The sequence below is a fragment of the Aotus nancymaae genome, unplaced genomic scaffold (genome assembly GCF_030222135.1).
Source record: "Aotus nancymaae isolate 86718 unplaced genomic scaffold, 86718_ANA_hifiasm-v0.15.2.pri h1tg000016l, whole genome shotgun sequence".
Taxonomy (NCBI): domain Eukaryota; kingdom Metazoa; phylum Chordata; class Mammalia; order Primates; family Aotidae; genus Aotus; species Aotus nancymaae.
This window is the reverse complement of record NW_026988428.1, coordinates 65684343-65699233: the sequence shown is the minus strand read 5'-3', so window position 1 is coordinate 65699233 and position 14891 is coordinate 65684343. Positions and strand designations below refer to the sequence as shown.

Genomic DNA, 14891 nt, shown 5'->3' with positions numbered 1-14891 from the left:
CCTAGGCAGAGTCTTGCCCTGTCGCCCAGGCTGGAGTGCAGTGGTTCGATCTCGGCTCACTGCAACCTCTGCCTCCCAGGTTCAAGCAAATCTCCTGTCTCAGCCTCCTGAGTAGCTGGGATTACAGATGTGTGCCACCATGCCTGGCTAATTTTTTGTACTTTTAGTAGAGATGGGGTTTCACCATGCTGGCCAGGCTGGTCTCAAACTCCTGACATCAGGTGATCTGTCTGCCTCAGCCTCCCAAAGTGCTGGGATTACAGGCATGAGCCACCTTGCCCAGCCTAATCTAAAAATCTAATTTGACTTTTTTCTAATTATTAGATTCTAATATTTCATCTAATAAATAGATGAAAAAAATCCAGCTGATGAACAATACTTAGGATTGATTCCACTTCTGTTTTTTTTTTTTTTTCTTTTTTTGAGACGGACTTTTGCTCTTGTTACCCAGGCTGGAGTGCAATGGTGCAATCTCGTCTCACCGCAACCTCCGCCTCCTGGGTTCAAGCAATTCTCCTGCCTTAGCCTCCTGAGTAGCTGGGACTACAGGCATGCGCCACCATGCCCAGCTAATTTTTGTATTTTTAGTAGAGACGGGATTTCACCATGTTGACCAGGATGGTCTCGATCTCTTGACCTCGTGATCCACCTGCCTCGGCCTCCCAAAGTGCTGGGATTATAGGCGTGAGCCACCGCGCCAGGCCCTCCACTTCTGTTTTAAAAAATGTTTATCTGGCTGGGTGCAGTGGCTCACAACTGTAATCCCAGCACTTTGGGAGGCCAAGGCACCGATCATGAGGTCAGGAGTTCAAGACCAGCCCGGCCAACATAGTGAAACCCCGTCTCTACTAAAAATACAAAAACTAGCAGGGTGCAGTGGCACGCACCTGTAGTCCCAGTTACTTGGGAGGCTGAGGCTGGAGAATCTCTTGAACCTGGGGGGTGGAGGTTGCAGTGAGCTGAGACCATGCCATTGCACTCCAGCCTGGGTGACAAAGTGAGACTCCATCTCGAAAAAATAAAAAATAAAAAATAAAATATATCTTTGTTAATAAATGAGACTGGCTGGGATAGTGGCTCTCGCCTGTAATACCAGCACTTTGAGAGGCTGAGGAGGGTGGATCACGAGGTCAGGAGTTCAAGACCAGCCTGGCCAAGATGGTGAAACCTCGTCTCTACTAAAAATACAAAAATTAGCCAGGTGTGGTGGTGGGTGTCTGTAATCCCAGCTATTAGGGAGGCTAAGGCAGAGAATTGCTTGAACCCTGGAGGCAGAGGTTGCGGTGAGTTGAGATTGCACCACTGCACTCCAGCCTGGGAGACAGTGAGACTCTGTCTCAAAAAAAAAAAAAATGAGACTGATGCTGAGGGAGATCGTGGACTTCTGTGTTCCTTTGTATATACTTCTCTATTATTTACTTTTTTTTCCACCTAGGTGTAGGTGGGCTGAGGCAGAAAAGTGTGTCAGCCTATTATTTACATTTTTATATTAATTAAATATTACTTTTTTTTTGAGATGGATTTTCATTCCTGTTGCCCAGGCTGGAGTATAATGGTGTGATCTCGGCTCACTGAAATCTCTGCCTCCTGGGTGCAAGTGATTCTCCTGCCACAGCCTCCCAAGTAGCTGAGATTACAGGCATGTGCCACCATGCCTGGCTAATTTTGTATTTTTAGTAGAGACGGGGTTTCTCCATGTTGGTCAGGCTGGTCTCGAACTCCCGATCTCAGGTGATCCAGTCGCCTCAGCCTCCCAAAGGGCTGAGGTTATAGGGGTGAGCCACTGCACCTGACCTAAATATTACTTTTATAATTGAAAAGACTCTATCTAGACCAATCAATGAGGGAAAAATATCAAGGATGTTGTGGAATATCTAGCTCTCATTGCACAGTGTAACTTCAGTCCTTGCCAACTAAACACAAAATAAAACCTTCAATGGCTCCCCACAGCTTTCAGGAAAAAGTCCAGATTCTTCAGTGTGATCCAAGTCTGTTTATTGCTTCTACCATATTCCAATCCCGCACTGCACCTACTGTTCCAGCCAGCAGAACCACCTGCTTTCTTTGCACAAGCATGGAGCTGTTTCTTCTCCAAGCCTCATCACAGGTGCCCCGAATATATATTCATGCATATGCATGTTCTTTACAATGATCCCTAGCACTTATTAAAACCTCTATAAATGTTGGGTATCATTACTATAACATATCTCATTATATTGAATTACTTGTGTATTTAACCTTGTCACTGGACTGTACGCCCCTTGAAGATAAACGATAAGGACTTCTGTGCTTTACTGTCATGGAGTGCCAAGCATTTAGAGCTGTGGACAGATTAAGTGCTTAACAAAAGTGTAGCAGGGTGCAGTGGCTCATGCCTGTAATCCCAGCACTTTGGGAGGCCAAGGTGGGCAGATTGCTTGTGCCCAGGAGTTAGAGACTAGGCTGGGCAACATGGCAAAATCCCGCCTTTATAAAAACTACAGGAAAATTAACTGGGCATGGTGGCGCAACCTGTAGTCCCAGGTACCCATGAGGTGTGAGGATTGCTTGAGCCCAGGAGGTGGAGGTTGCAGTGAGCTGTGATTGCTCCACTGCACTCCATCCTGGGTGGACAGAGGGAGATTGTTTCAAAAGAAAAATAAAAACAAAATAACAAAAGTATATGTTCAAGGACACCCTCCTAACCCTTACATCACGCCTTTTCCTCCCATCTAATGTGTCTTCCTCTTTCTTCTTGGCCAAGGAAAATCATATCCATTTCTTTTTACTACACGAAACCACATGGATTTTTCCATCTCCACACTCCAACAATACAATAACTTTCATTTGTATAGCACACCTAACTCTTCAGAGTGCTTTCAGATTTATTATCTCTTTTTCCACATAACAACCCCAGTACTGAGGACACAGGCCAGGGGTGGGGAGGAGCAGGAAAATGTTTACTGAAGGTCAACTAAGTGCAAGGTGATTTACTCACATTATCTCTTTTAATTCCTTAACAATCCTTACAGGTGGACATTTTAATCCCCACTTCACAAGTGGAGTGGGGATTAAACCTCAGTAAGATTACATAACCTTCTGAAGAACACACAGGTGTTAAGTGGTAGAGCTGGGTTTTGAAGCTGGTGTCTCTGACTTTGAAGTCCCTGCTGGTTCCATGACACCAAGTATACAGATTTGCCTATTAACCACATTCCTCCAAGCTGGCCTGGGCAGGAGGTAATACTTCCTGATTTCTTTTTTCTTTTCTGAGATGGAGTCTCGCTCTGTTGCCAAGGTGGAGTGCTGTGGCACAATCTTGGCTCACTGCAACCTCCGCCTCCTGGGTTCAAGCGATTCTTCTGCCTCAGCCTCCCAAGTAGCTGGGACTACAGGCATGCGTCACCACATCCGGCTAATTTCTGTATTTTTAGTAGAGACAGGGTTTCACCATGTTGGCCGGGATGGTCTCGATCTCCTGACCCACCCACCTCGGCCTCCCAAAATGCTACGATTACAGATGTGAGCCACCTTGCCCTGTTAATACTTCCTGATTTCTTGCCCAGCACATCTTCCATCAGACCACTTTGGATGTTTTTTTTGTTTGTTTGTTTTTTGTTTTTTGGAGACGAAGTCTGAACTCTGGAGTGCAGTGGCGTGATCTCAGCTCACTGCAACCTCCACCTCCCGGGTTCAAGAGATTCTCCTGCTTCAGTCTTTCAAGTAGCTGGGAATACAGGCGCCCATCGCCACACCCAGCTAATTTTTTCTATTTTTAGTAGAGACAGGATTTCACCATTTTGGCCAGGCTGGTCTCGAGCTCCTGACTTGGTGATTTGCCCACCTCAGCCTTCCAAAGTGCTGGGAACACAGGTGTGAGCCACCACGACAGCCCACTTTGGATTGCACGTTATATAAAGTCTGTGGGCACAATTTAACAATTCATCACATGGCATCTTACCTGGTTACCTGATTGTTTTATTTACATTAGATTCCACAAGATTAGTAACATCGGCCTTTCCCCAGGCAGGAAGTTTGTCATCTTAACCTCCCTGAGCCTCAGTATCTTCTTTCGAATGTCTGTCTCACAGGACTGTTGCGGAGATTAAATATCAGTTGTAAAGACGTTTGACCCAATGTCTCGCACAAACTCTCCGGCAGCAATATTTATTGCATCTCAATCTCTTTTTCATATTCTTCAACAGGTCAGACAGGACTGAGTGCCTGGGTCTGGCTGTGCCAGTTCCTGTTGATTATTGATATAACAACGTTGGATCAAGAGTATTTTAGTGGACAGATGTTGAATTTTCTGCCTTCCTACCCACTGAAAGGTTTGCATCAAACCAGTCCAGGATAACTCATACTGGATCCCTGTCAGTTGATAAAGTTAAGCTTATTCTACAGATGAGAGTCTTGGGTGTGTTTAACTAGTAAATGCAGTCTGCCAAGACTCCAACCCAGAAAATTGAGCCTGGGCTCCTTCTGCTCCAAGTCACCCTCCAAAGGTCTACCTGAAAATAACTAATGAGCACAAACTATAGGGGGAAGGGGACAAGATCCCTTATCTTGGTGCTTCTTGTTTTTCCTCGCAGCCCCGCCCTTTTTGCTTCTTGAGGATGTGTTTCTCCTGAATTCACAATACGTTTGCACTGAAGATGTTCGGTTCCTTTAGGGTCTTGGGTGACGTAATGGCTAGCCCCGCCCCCCTTCTCAGCCCTGCCCACTTTTTTTTTGTCCTCCGCCAATTAGCGACTGGACGCCCTTTTCGCGCCTCATCCGGGTTCCCGGGATTGGGAAACTGGCCTCGTAATCAGGCAACTATTGATCAATCCCCTCCCCGGCAGGTTTGCGCCATCAGTTAGTCGCCACTCTGCTCTCAACGTTGGCAAGCAGCAGTAGCCAAGTGCCCCGCCCCCGTTGCCATAACAGTAGTACACAACCCCTCCTTCCCCTCGCCCGCGTGCTCAACAGTCCTTCCCTCGCGGGACCAAGGGCCTCTCCAGAGCTGCTTCTGGCTGAGCAGAACCAGGGTCTGAGCCCCTCTGCTAAGGGGAATTGAGTGGGAGGGTTGGAGACTGCGCTTTAGGCTAGTGTCAGAGGGCCCAAGGAAATAGGCCCAGTGGGGAAGGAGAAGTAGAAGAAATGAACGGAGCAGGGGTTAGGGATGGCGCAATAGGAGCTAAGAGGAGAGAAGGAGGAGGAATTGGTAGGGAAGACTGGAGAGCATGGCTTAAGTGGGAGGTGGGAAGAATAGGGGAGAGGGAAGCCCAGGAAGCAGGGACACTAGGCTGCTGGAGGAGCCCAGTGTGAGGACAGGAAAGGCCTGGGGGTGTGGGGCGACATCCTGAAGGGAGAGGGTCCTCAGCGGAAAGTATGAAGTGGAGGTTGAGAGTCAAAATGAGATGTTCACAGGGATGAGGAAAGAAGCCTAGAGTTGGTGGGTCAGGGGCGATGGGGTGATGGAGAGTTAGTGGGTCAGGGGTGATGGGGTGATGGAGAGTTGGTGGGTCAGGGGAGATGGGGGTGATGGAGAGTTGGTGTGTCAGAGGAGATGGGGGTGATGGGAGCGGTTTGTGTCAATGACGATGAGGAGCTGAAGGCTGGGGAAAGCTGAGGAGACCTTCTTTCTCAGGAGGAGGACTGAGCTTATCTGACTCCAGAGCCTTAAGGAGGGAAGAAAGATGTCAGATGAAGATGATCTAGAAGACTTTGAGCCAGACCAGGACGATTTTGAGAAAGAAGAAGATGAGAAGGAGACAGAGGAGGAGGAGGACTACAGAAAAGAGGGGGAAGAGTTCCCTGAGGAAGTGAGAGCCTGGACAAGGAGGGGTCCAAGGGCTGAGGGGCAAGGTTGGGCAGGGGAGGGATGCCTCACTCCACTTCCTCCTGCAGTGGCTGCGCACCCCCCTCACGGAGGACATGATGAAGGAGGGGCTTTCTCTGCTCTGTAAGACGGGCAGTGGGCTGGCTCATGCTTATGTCAAGCTGGAGGTTAAAGAGAGGTGAGTTTATGGCGGACCAGATGAGGACTGTGAGATTGTAGGGCCCCTATCTCCTTTCCCACTGCCATTCCTGGGTGTTCTGGCTGAGAGTTTGACCTTCTCATGCGTAGTGGAAAGGGAAGGACAGAATTTACTTTTCAGGAGCTCTGAGACTTCCTCTGTCAAAGCTGATCTGGGGAATTGGAGGCTGAGAGTATATGGGGATTCCTGCTGGACTCCCTCATTTGTCTTTCAGAGTATGGGTTCTCTGTCCTTCACAGACACAAGGTCTCTCTGCCCACTGTTAAGAACCCACCTACCTTCTCTTACCCTTCTCCCCTCCCATCGGTTGCCCATTCTTCTCCCCATTATAAGCCATCTCCATATTTCCTTCTGCTTTAGCAGCTCTGCCAGTTCTTGCTGGGTTCTTCACTCTAAACCTGGTTCCTTCGCCGTCTTCCATCTCCTAGGGACCTGACAGACATCTACTTGCTGCGCTCCTACATCCATCTGCGCTATGTGGATGTCTCTGAGAACCACCTGACAGACCTGTCTCCACTCAACCACCTCACCCACCTGCTCTGGCTCAAGGCTGATGGCAATCGGCTGCAGAGTGCCCAGCTGAATGAACTGCCCTACTTGCAGACTGCTAGTTTTGCTTATAACCAGATTACTGACACTGAAGGCATCTCACATCCTCGTCTGGGAAGACTGAATCTCAAAGGTGGGTCCTTAGGATGTGCCACACAAAATTCTTTCCTTCCTAACCTGAGACCAACAGAAGTGGACAGTATGATCCTTAGCTATGGCACATGGCAGTGTGCATTCATTCATTCATTCATTCAGATACGCATTACGATTCATTATGACAGTTCTACATGCCAACCATATAGGAGCGAATAAGACAAGGAACATCTTTATTCTCATATAGCTCCTATTCTAGTTGGGGGAGACAGACAAGTAACAACAAACACAATAAGTAAATTCACGTAGCATGTTAAAAGGAGACAAGTTCCTTGGAAAAAATAGATCAGAGTAAGAGGAATGGGGGACACAGGTGGTAATGCCAAATGGACTGGTTAGGACAAGCATCACTGAGAAGATGACATTTGAGCAAAGACTTGAAGAAGCAGAGGGAATTAGACTTGCCAACTGCTTCATTCACTCTTTTTTTTTTTTTGAGACGGAGTTTCACTCTTGTTACCCAGGCTGGAGTGCAATGGCGTGATCTCGGCTCACCACAACCTCCGCCTCCTGGGTTCAGGCAATTCTCCTGCCTCAGCCTCCTGAGTAGCTGGGATTACAGGCACGCGCCACCATGCCCAGCTAATTTTTTGTATTTTTAGTAGAGACGGGGTTTCACCATGTTGACCAGGATGGTCTCGATCTCTTGACCTCGTGATCCACCCGCCTCGGCCTCCCAAAGTGCTGGGATTACAGGCATGAGTTCATTCACTCTTCAAAGGCCTAAGTGGAGATGTCCATCAGGACCCTGGACTACCACACCACTTGCCCCAGGGCTCTGGAGATATTAAGACTGGAACTGTTCTTCCTCACTATCTACCCTGCTTTGAGGATGTCCAGGGTAGGATGATTTAAAGGCTCCCCGAATTCAGGCTCTCATGCTGAACATTGGGAGTGGCCCTTTGAGCTCTTGAAACCCTCCTCTCCAGGGAACAGCATCCGCATGGTGACAGGTCTGGACCCCCAGAAGCTGATCAGCCTGCACACAATGGAGCTTCGGGGGAACCAGCTGGAAAGCACCCTGGGAATCAACCTTCCTAAGCTGAAGAACCTCTACCTGGTAGCTCACTGGGCCATAGGGTGGTGCGGGGAAGAGGGCACTGTCCTGGGGGTCAGGATGTCTGGCTTCTTTTCTTTTCTTCTTTTTCTTTTTTGAGACAGAGTCTTACTCTGTCACCAGACTGGAGTGCAGTGGTGCAATCTCGGCTCACTGCAACCTCCGCTTTCCAGGTTCAGCGATTCGTCTGTCTCAGCCTCCCCAGTAGCTGGGACTACATGCGCCTGCCACCACACCCGGCAATTTTTTTTTTTTTTTTTTTTTTTTTTGTATTTTAGTAGAGACAGGGTTTCACCATGTTGGCCAGGATGGTCTCGATCTCCTGACCTCGTGATCCACCCGCCTTGGCCTCCCAAAATGCTGGGATTACAGGTGTGAGCCACTGCACCAGGCCAGGATGTGTGGTTTTCTAGTAGGCTCAGCTACTAGCTTCATCATCATGATGATAACTAGTATTATTATCAAGCCCATAGTTGGTGCCAGATGCTATGGAGATACAGAGCCACCTAGCAGGGCTGATAATATATAATGTGTGGATAATACGGAGATAATTTACTTTTTAATTAAGGTAGCAGCAAAATGGGCCATAATTGAGGTACAAACATCAGGCTATGGAAATGTTTTAGGAAAACTCTCCTCTCAAACTGGGTTTTTGCTTAGCTCTCCAACTACCACCACAACAATCATCAACACGAGACTTTCAGGACCAAAGGTGTGGGGGTTTCTCCCCATACACCAAGTAGTAGACACCGGCTGGGTTACCTCAATTCAGTTCCGGCACCATCTATCCATTAGTTCCCAAGAGTGACCCCCACACCACCCATAGATACCAGCTGCAAGTCCAAGCCTCTGGAACTTCTGACACACCAGCTTCAACTTGAAGCTGGTTCCCATGGATTTAATTAATTTGCTGGAGTGCCTTTTTACCAGTTTATTGCAACAGCAAAGGATACAGATGAAGAGATGCGTAGGGCAAAGTATGGAGAAATGGGTGTGGTGCTCCATGCTCTTCCTGGATGCATCAACCTCCAGGAGCTTGCCTACTTTCTTTCTTTCTTTCCTTTCTTTCCTTCTTTTCTTTCTTTCTTTCTGGCGGACTCTTGCTTTGTCACCAGGCTGGAGTGCAGTGACACGATCTTGACTCACTGCAAACTGCGCCTCCTGGGTTCAAACGATTCCCCTACCTCAGCCTTCCGAACAGCTGGGACTATAGGCGCACACCACCAAGCCTGGCTAATTTTTTTTTTGTGTTTCTTTTGTATTTTAGTAGAGATGGGGTTTCACCATGTTGGCCAGGATGGTCTCGATCTCCTGACCTCATGATCTGCCTGCCTCAGTCTCCCAAAGTGCTGGGATTACAGGCGTGGGCCACGACACCTGGCTCCTCTAGGAGCTTTCACTACTCAGAAACTCTCTGGACCCAGTTCTCTTGGGTTTTCATGGAAGCTTCAGGATGTTAGCATTCCTTCCCCCGGGGAACTGGGGAGGTGCTCTCTGGGGAGGGTTTTAAGAACCACAATCAGAAAGAGGGGGAAAGATTAAAGTCTTCCCTTGGGGCAGGTGAAAAGAGAGCAGGAGAAGGTTCCTGAGACCTGCCCCTGAGGCCCAGCACACCCAACATTATAAGGAGACTGCAACAAGAGCTATGAGGGTTATAAGCTAGGGACTGTGGATGAAAACCTATATATATATGTGGTGGTGTTTTGTGTGTGTATATATATATATACACATATATATATATACACACAGCAGCCACAGAGCCACTGAAATGTTTAGTCTTTTAGACTCTTTTTTTTTTTTTTTGAGACAGAGTCTTGCTCCGTGGCCCAGGCTGGAGTGCAATGGTGCAGTCTCCTGGGTTCAAGCAATTTTCCTGCCTCAGTCTCCTGAGTAGCTGGGATTACAGGCACCTGCCACCATACCTGGCTAAATTTTATATTTTTAGTAGAGACGGGGTTTCACCCTGCTGACCAGGCTGGTCTTGAACTCCTGACCTTGTGATCCCCCTGCCTTGGCCTCCGCAAGTGCTGGGATTACAGGCATGAGCCACCGCACCAGGCTAGTCTTTTAGACTCTTAAGCTTCATTATTCTGGAATGGTGCTGATGCCAATTCTCAGTGGTGGCATGGGGGCTCCTGGGCCGGGTAGGGGGTGGGTTGGAGCATCTCCTCCATCCCAAGTGGCTTTGGTGGGGTGAGTGGTAGGGGTTACTGCTGACCTTTCTCTGGGATGGCAGCTTCTCCTGAACTTCCGTACTTTCTAAACTGATCTCCACTCACCCCACTCTCTTCTTCCACTCCTCCCGCTCTACCTCTTGGTTTTCCTCTTTTGCTTCATCTCATTCTGACCTCACTTTCTTCCCTACCCCTGCTCCCCTCTCAATCAACCCACGGTGTCCTGGGGGTCTAGGCCCAAAACTTGCTGAAGAAGGTGGAAGGCCTGGAGAACCTGAGCAATCTCACCACTTTGCATCTTCGAGACAACCAGATTGACACTCTGAGTGGCTTCTCCAAGGAAATGAAATCATTGCAGTACCTCAACCTGAGGTATGCACCCCTCCAAGCCCCACCTTGCCTCTACCCCTGACCAGGTGCAGCTTTTGAGTCTGTGTTCCTCCCTGGCCCAATCCCCCAGTCCTAGCACACAGCCAGATCCTCACCTCATCCTCCTCTCTGATCCTCACCCCTGCTTTCCTTACTTTCTTCTGCACTGAGTCCTAATTGCAGCACTAAATCCCTTATAGCTTGTGACCTCTGAATTCTTATTCATTCAATCCATAATTATTGAAAATGTGCTATGTGCCAGGCCTTGTACTGTGTTTTGGGGACATTGAAAGAAATCAGAGGCCAGGCATGGTGGCTCAGGCCTGTACTCCCAGCACTTTAGGAGGGAGGATCATTTGAGGCCAGGAGTTCAAGACCAGTCTGGGTAACATAGTGAGACCACGTCTCTACAAAAGTAAAAATAATGGCCGGGTATGGTGACTCATGCCTAGTATTTCTAGCACTTTGGGAAGCCAAACTGGGGAGCCTGGGAGTTCAAGACTAGTCCGAGCAACATTGCAAAATCCCATCTCTACCAAAAATACAAAAATTATCCAAGTGTGGTGGCAGGCACTTATAATCCCAGCTACTCAGAAGGCTTAGGCAGGAGGATATGGAGCCTTGAGGTGGAGTTTGCAGTGAGCTGAGATCACGCCACTGCACTCCACCCTGGGTGACAGAGCCAGACCCTGCCTCAAAAACAAAACAAACAAACAAAAAATATTAAATAAAAATTAAAATATTGAATTAAAAATAAAAGTTAACTGAGCCTGGTGGTGCACACCTGTGGTTTCAGCTACTCAGGAGGCTGAGGTAGGAGGATCACTTGAGCCCAGGAGTTCAAGATTGCAGTGAGCCATGATCGTGCCACTGCACTCCAGCCTGGGTGACAGAGTGAGCTGTCTCTGAAAGAAATAAAGGAATCAGAGTGATCCCTGTTCCTAAGGGGCTCACAGTCTGGTTCCAACTCTTTTTTTTTTTTTTTCCCTATCCCATGTAAGTTTCCACTGCCCTTCTCCATTTCCTGGGTCCCAATTCCCCTTCCCATTTCCTGCCTCTTCTCCTGAGCCCCACCTGTAAGGGATGGCCTTTTTACTGACATAAAACACAAGATGTGCTCAGATTTGAGGAGAGAAGGACATTTGTAAGAAAATCTTTTGGTAGAAAAGCACTGAAGATCAGCAACTCTTGTCTGATGGAGGATTTCATGTGTGTTTCTTTAAGCAAAGTAAGGAAACGGCCTCTTTCCTCAGTCAACAAGACCAGATTCTTGAGCTGGTAATGGAAAGAGCATCTCCAAGTAGGGAGAGGTGGTTGCAACTGGAAGCCCCAACTCTCATCCTGACCCCCTAGGCAATCTCTCATTCATGAACTCTGCCACAGTGATCTGGTGGGGCATGTGTATGTGCCATGTTCCTGTTAATGGTCTAGACAGGCATGATGGACTCTTCCTGAGTGGCTATTAACTGGGGCTGTTTGAGAATAAGTTGGGTGTGGGTGTGGAGGGAGTGAGGGTGTCTCGATTGGGAGGTGCTTCTGGGGCTAGAGATGCTAAACATCCCACAGTGTACAGCAGAGTCCAGTACAAAGTGCCTGTAGCCTTCCTGGTGAGAAACACTGCATGAGTCTCAATATGACCATGAGATCAGGGTGAAACACTTAAATATGATTTCATAAAGGCTTAAAGCCAGAACATGAAAATAAAAGGCCAGGCACGGTGACTCACACCTGTAATCCCAGCACTTTGGGAGGCCAAGGCAAGAGGACTGCTTGAGGCCAGGCATTCAAGACCAGCCAGGGCAACATAGCGAGACCCAGTCTCTACAAAAAATTTAAAAATTAGCCAAGTGTGGTGGCACATGCCTGGAGCTACTTAGGAAGCTGAGGTGAGAGGATCGCTTGAGTCGAGGTGTTCAAGGCTGCAGTGGGCTATACGATCATGCCACTGCACCCCCAACCTGGGTGACATAGTGAGACCCTGTCTCTTTTTTTTTTCTTTTTCTTTTTTTAAGATGGGGTTTCACCACGATGGACAGGCTGGTCTTGAACTCTTGACCTCAGGTGATCCACCCACCTCGGCCTCCCAAAGTGCTAGGATTACAGGCGTGAGCCACCGCGCCCAGCCAACCCTGTCTCAAAAAAATAATAAAAATAAATAAATACAGAGGATCATATAATGAAGCACATTAGGAGATAAAGCTTATTCTTTAGATGGGAGGCTCCAACCCATCCCTAGTCCTAGGTTCCCTTTGCGGAGAGCACCAACAGAGCCCCCATCCACCCTAAACTCCTGCTTAGATCCCAGTTCCTTGTCGACTGACCTAGCTCCTACAGGGTGGAGTACAGTGGCTCCAGCTAGGCTCACTGTAACCTTGAACTCCTGGGCTCAAGCGATCCCTCCTTCTCAGCCTCCCAAGTAGCAGGGACTACAGGTGTGTGCCACCACACCCAGATAATTGTTTTATTTTTATTTTTTGTAGAGATAGGGTCTCACTGTGTTGCTGAGGCTGGGTCCTGCCTTCTACCCTCTGTTTAGGTGTGATTAACACAGAAAAAATCTCTCCCTGTGAGAAAAATTTGCCCCCTTCTCCCCAGCTAGTACAGTTCATGTATTCTCCAACATGAACACATTACAGAGTAGAATATGGCACTTAGGGATTCCTTGAAGGGCAGAAGCAGGACCAGACTGGGGTCGAACAGCACCTCTGCAGTAAATCTGGCAAGGCTTGGCAGGCCAGTCCTCACAGTCAGTGTTTCTAGAAAAACTGGAACCCAATGGGAGAGTCCCCCAGAGGCCCCATTCCTAGCAACTGGCAACCAAAGCCCATTATTCCTGCGTGAACCCCTCCTGACCACACTGGCAGGGGCAACTTGGTGGCCAACTTGGGGGAGCTGGCCAAGCTTCGAGACCTGCCCATGCTGCGAGCCTTGGTGCTGCTGGATAACCCATGCACAGATGACATCAACTACCGCCAGGAGGCCCTGGTGCAGATGCCATACCTCGAACGTCTGGACAAGGAATTCTATGAGGAGGAGGAACGGGCTGAGGCTGATGAGATTCGGCAGAGGCTGAAGAAAAACCAGGAGCAGGAGCCTGAACCCCAGCGTGATCTGGAACCGGAACAGTCATTGATCTAGCGGCAGTTCTAGCCTCTAAAGATAGTAAGGAAGCTTGCAGGGAGGCAGTGGGAGGAGGTCAAGGACTGGGCAGGTAGGGGAAGAAGCAAGAGGGGAAGCTGCTGCAGAAGGAGGTGGGGAGGAAGGCATCAGACAAGCAGAACCCTTAAAGAGAGCAGGCTTAGGAGTCAAGGAGAGGAAAAGGGACCCGAAGGGCCTAGGACCAGCTGAGAAAGGGCTTAGGAAGCCAGAAGAGTAAGCAAAAAGAATTGGGGTGGCAGGCAGAGGAGTTGGTGGGGGGTGGGCAGCCGTACCTGACACAGTGAAGTCTGCTAGGAAAGGACTGCTGTGGGTGCATGGTAGGGGCTGCAGGGGAGGGTTGGTGGTGTATGTAGCTGGGCCTAGGAGAGAAGGCAGGAGAGGAAGATCCTGCACTAAAAATCTGAAGCTAAAAATAACAGGACACAGAGGTGGGGGAAGAAAAGAGGGCAGAGTGAGGCAGAAAGAGACTGAAGAGATGAGGATGGCCGCCAGGCACTTCAGATAGGGCAGAGGCTTTATTGACTTCTTTTTTTTTTTTTTTTTTTGATACGAGTCTTGCTCTGCTGCCCAGGCTGGAGTGCAGTGACCTGATCTTGACCCACTGCAACCTCCGCCTCCCAGGTTCAAGCATTCTCCTGCCTCAGAGTAGCTGAGACTAGCCTGGATAATTTTTGTATTTTTAGTAGAAACGGAGTTTCACCATGTTAGCCAGCATGGTCTTGATCTCCCGGCTAACATGGTGATCCACCTGCCTCTCCTGTGATCCACCTGCCTCGGCTTCCCAAGGTGCTAGGATTACAGGCCTGAGCTACCCCTATCGCCCCTATTTACTTCTGTCTTCTACCTCCAGGAGATCAAAGATGCTGGCCTTCAGACCTGATCAGATTCCCAGGGAGGCCAGCACATTCATACCTGCTCCAGGCGGACAGAGGATGCCTCTTTTTGCCCCAAAGTTGGAAATTCATCACAGCCTGAGGCCCAGGATCCCTCTCTGTACTGGTCCTCTGGGCAGTGTGGGCTGCAGAGTGGGGTGCCTAGGCCTGAGTACGGCCTGGAACCTAGGCCCAGGTTCGCCCTCGGGCAGACGTGGGTGGGAGCCAAGCCCGCGTGGGCCACAGGGTGCTGGTAGGAGTGGCTGGAGAGACTTGTGGAGGCGGCTAGGGTGTTCGGATTTCCAATAAAGAGACACTGTGATGCTCCTGTGTCTGACCGGGTTTGTGAGGCACTGAGGCTGCCTTGGGCTTCACTGGTAGTGTGGGCCTTCATACCCTGGCTACAGGGGTGCGGCTCTGCCTGTTACTTTCGAGTGGGTCGGGCCATGGGTATGAGCGCGTGTGTGCGCAGGAGGCCAGGTCGTGGGTGCCCCCACCCTTCCCCCATCCTTCCCCCTCCCCCACTCTACCCGCGTCGGTCCCCCACCCGCGCTCG

The 14891-nt window shown here is 49.2% G+C and overlaps 2 protein-coding genes across 3 annotated transcripts in view; one reads left to right on the top strand and one right to left on the bottom strand.

Moving 5' to 3' along the window:
* Positions 1–14891, bottom strand: part of SPSB2 (splA/ryanodine receptor domain and SOCS box containing 2) — a 36553-nt gene that overhangs the window by 21020 nt on the left and 642 nt on the right. The window lies entirely within an intron of this gene.
* LRRC23 (leucine rich repeat containing 23) lies at positions 5563–14843 on the top strand. 2 transcript variants are annotated; one of them, XM_021671150.2, is made up of 7 exons: positions 5563–5786; positions 5872–5981; positions 6431–6684; positions 7634–7764; positions 10171–10307; positions 13169–13466; positions 14314–14369. In XM_021671150.2, the coding sequence occupies exons 1-6, from the start codon at positions 5661–5663 to the stop codon at positions 13440–13442; spliced, it is 1032 nt and encodes a 343-aa protein (XP_021526825.2). In that variant the 5' UTR covers positions 5563–5660; the 3' UTR covers positions 13443–13466; positions 14314–14369. The 2 variants fall into 2 exon arrangements, with proteins under 2 accessions (XP_021526825.2, XP_064233561.1); XM_064377491.1 differs by lacking the exon at positions 13169–13466 and having other exon boundaries at positions 14314–14843.

What these genes read in the sequence shown, in the direction of transcription:
- LRRC23 (XM_064377491.1), top strand. Translation starts at nt 5,661, where the DNA reads ATGTCAGATGAAGATGATCTAGAAGACTTTGAGCCAGACCAGGACGAT. An exon ending in AAGCTGGAGGTTAAAGAGAG is followed by an intron (nt 5,982 to 6,430) that starts GTGAGTTTATGG and finishes TCCATCTCCTAG; the next exon opens with GGACCTGACAGACATCTACT. An exon ending in AGCTGAAGAACCTCTACCTG is followed by an intron (nt 7,765 to 10,170) that starts GTAGCTCACTGG and finishes CTGGGGGTCTAG; the next exon opens with GCCCAAAACTTGCTGAAGAA.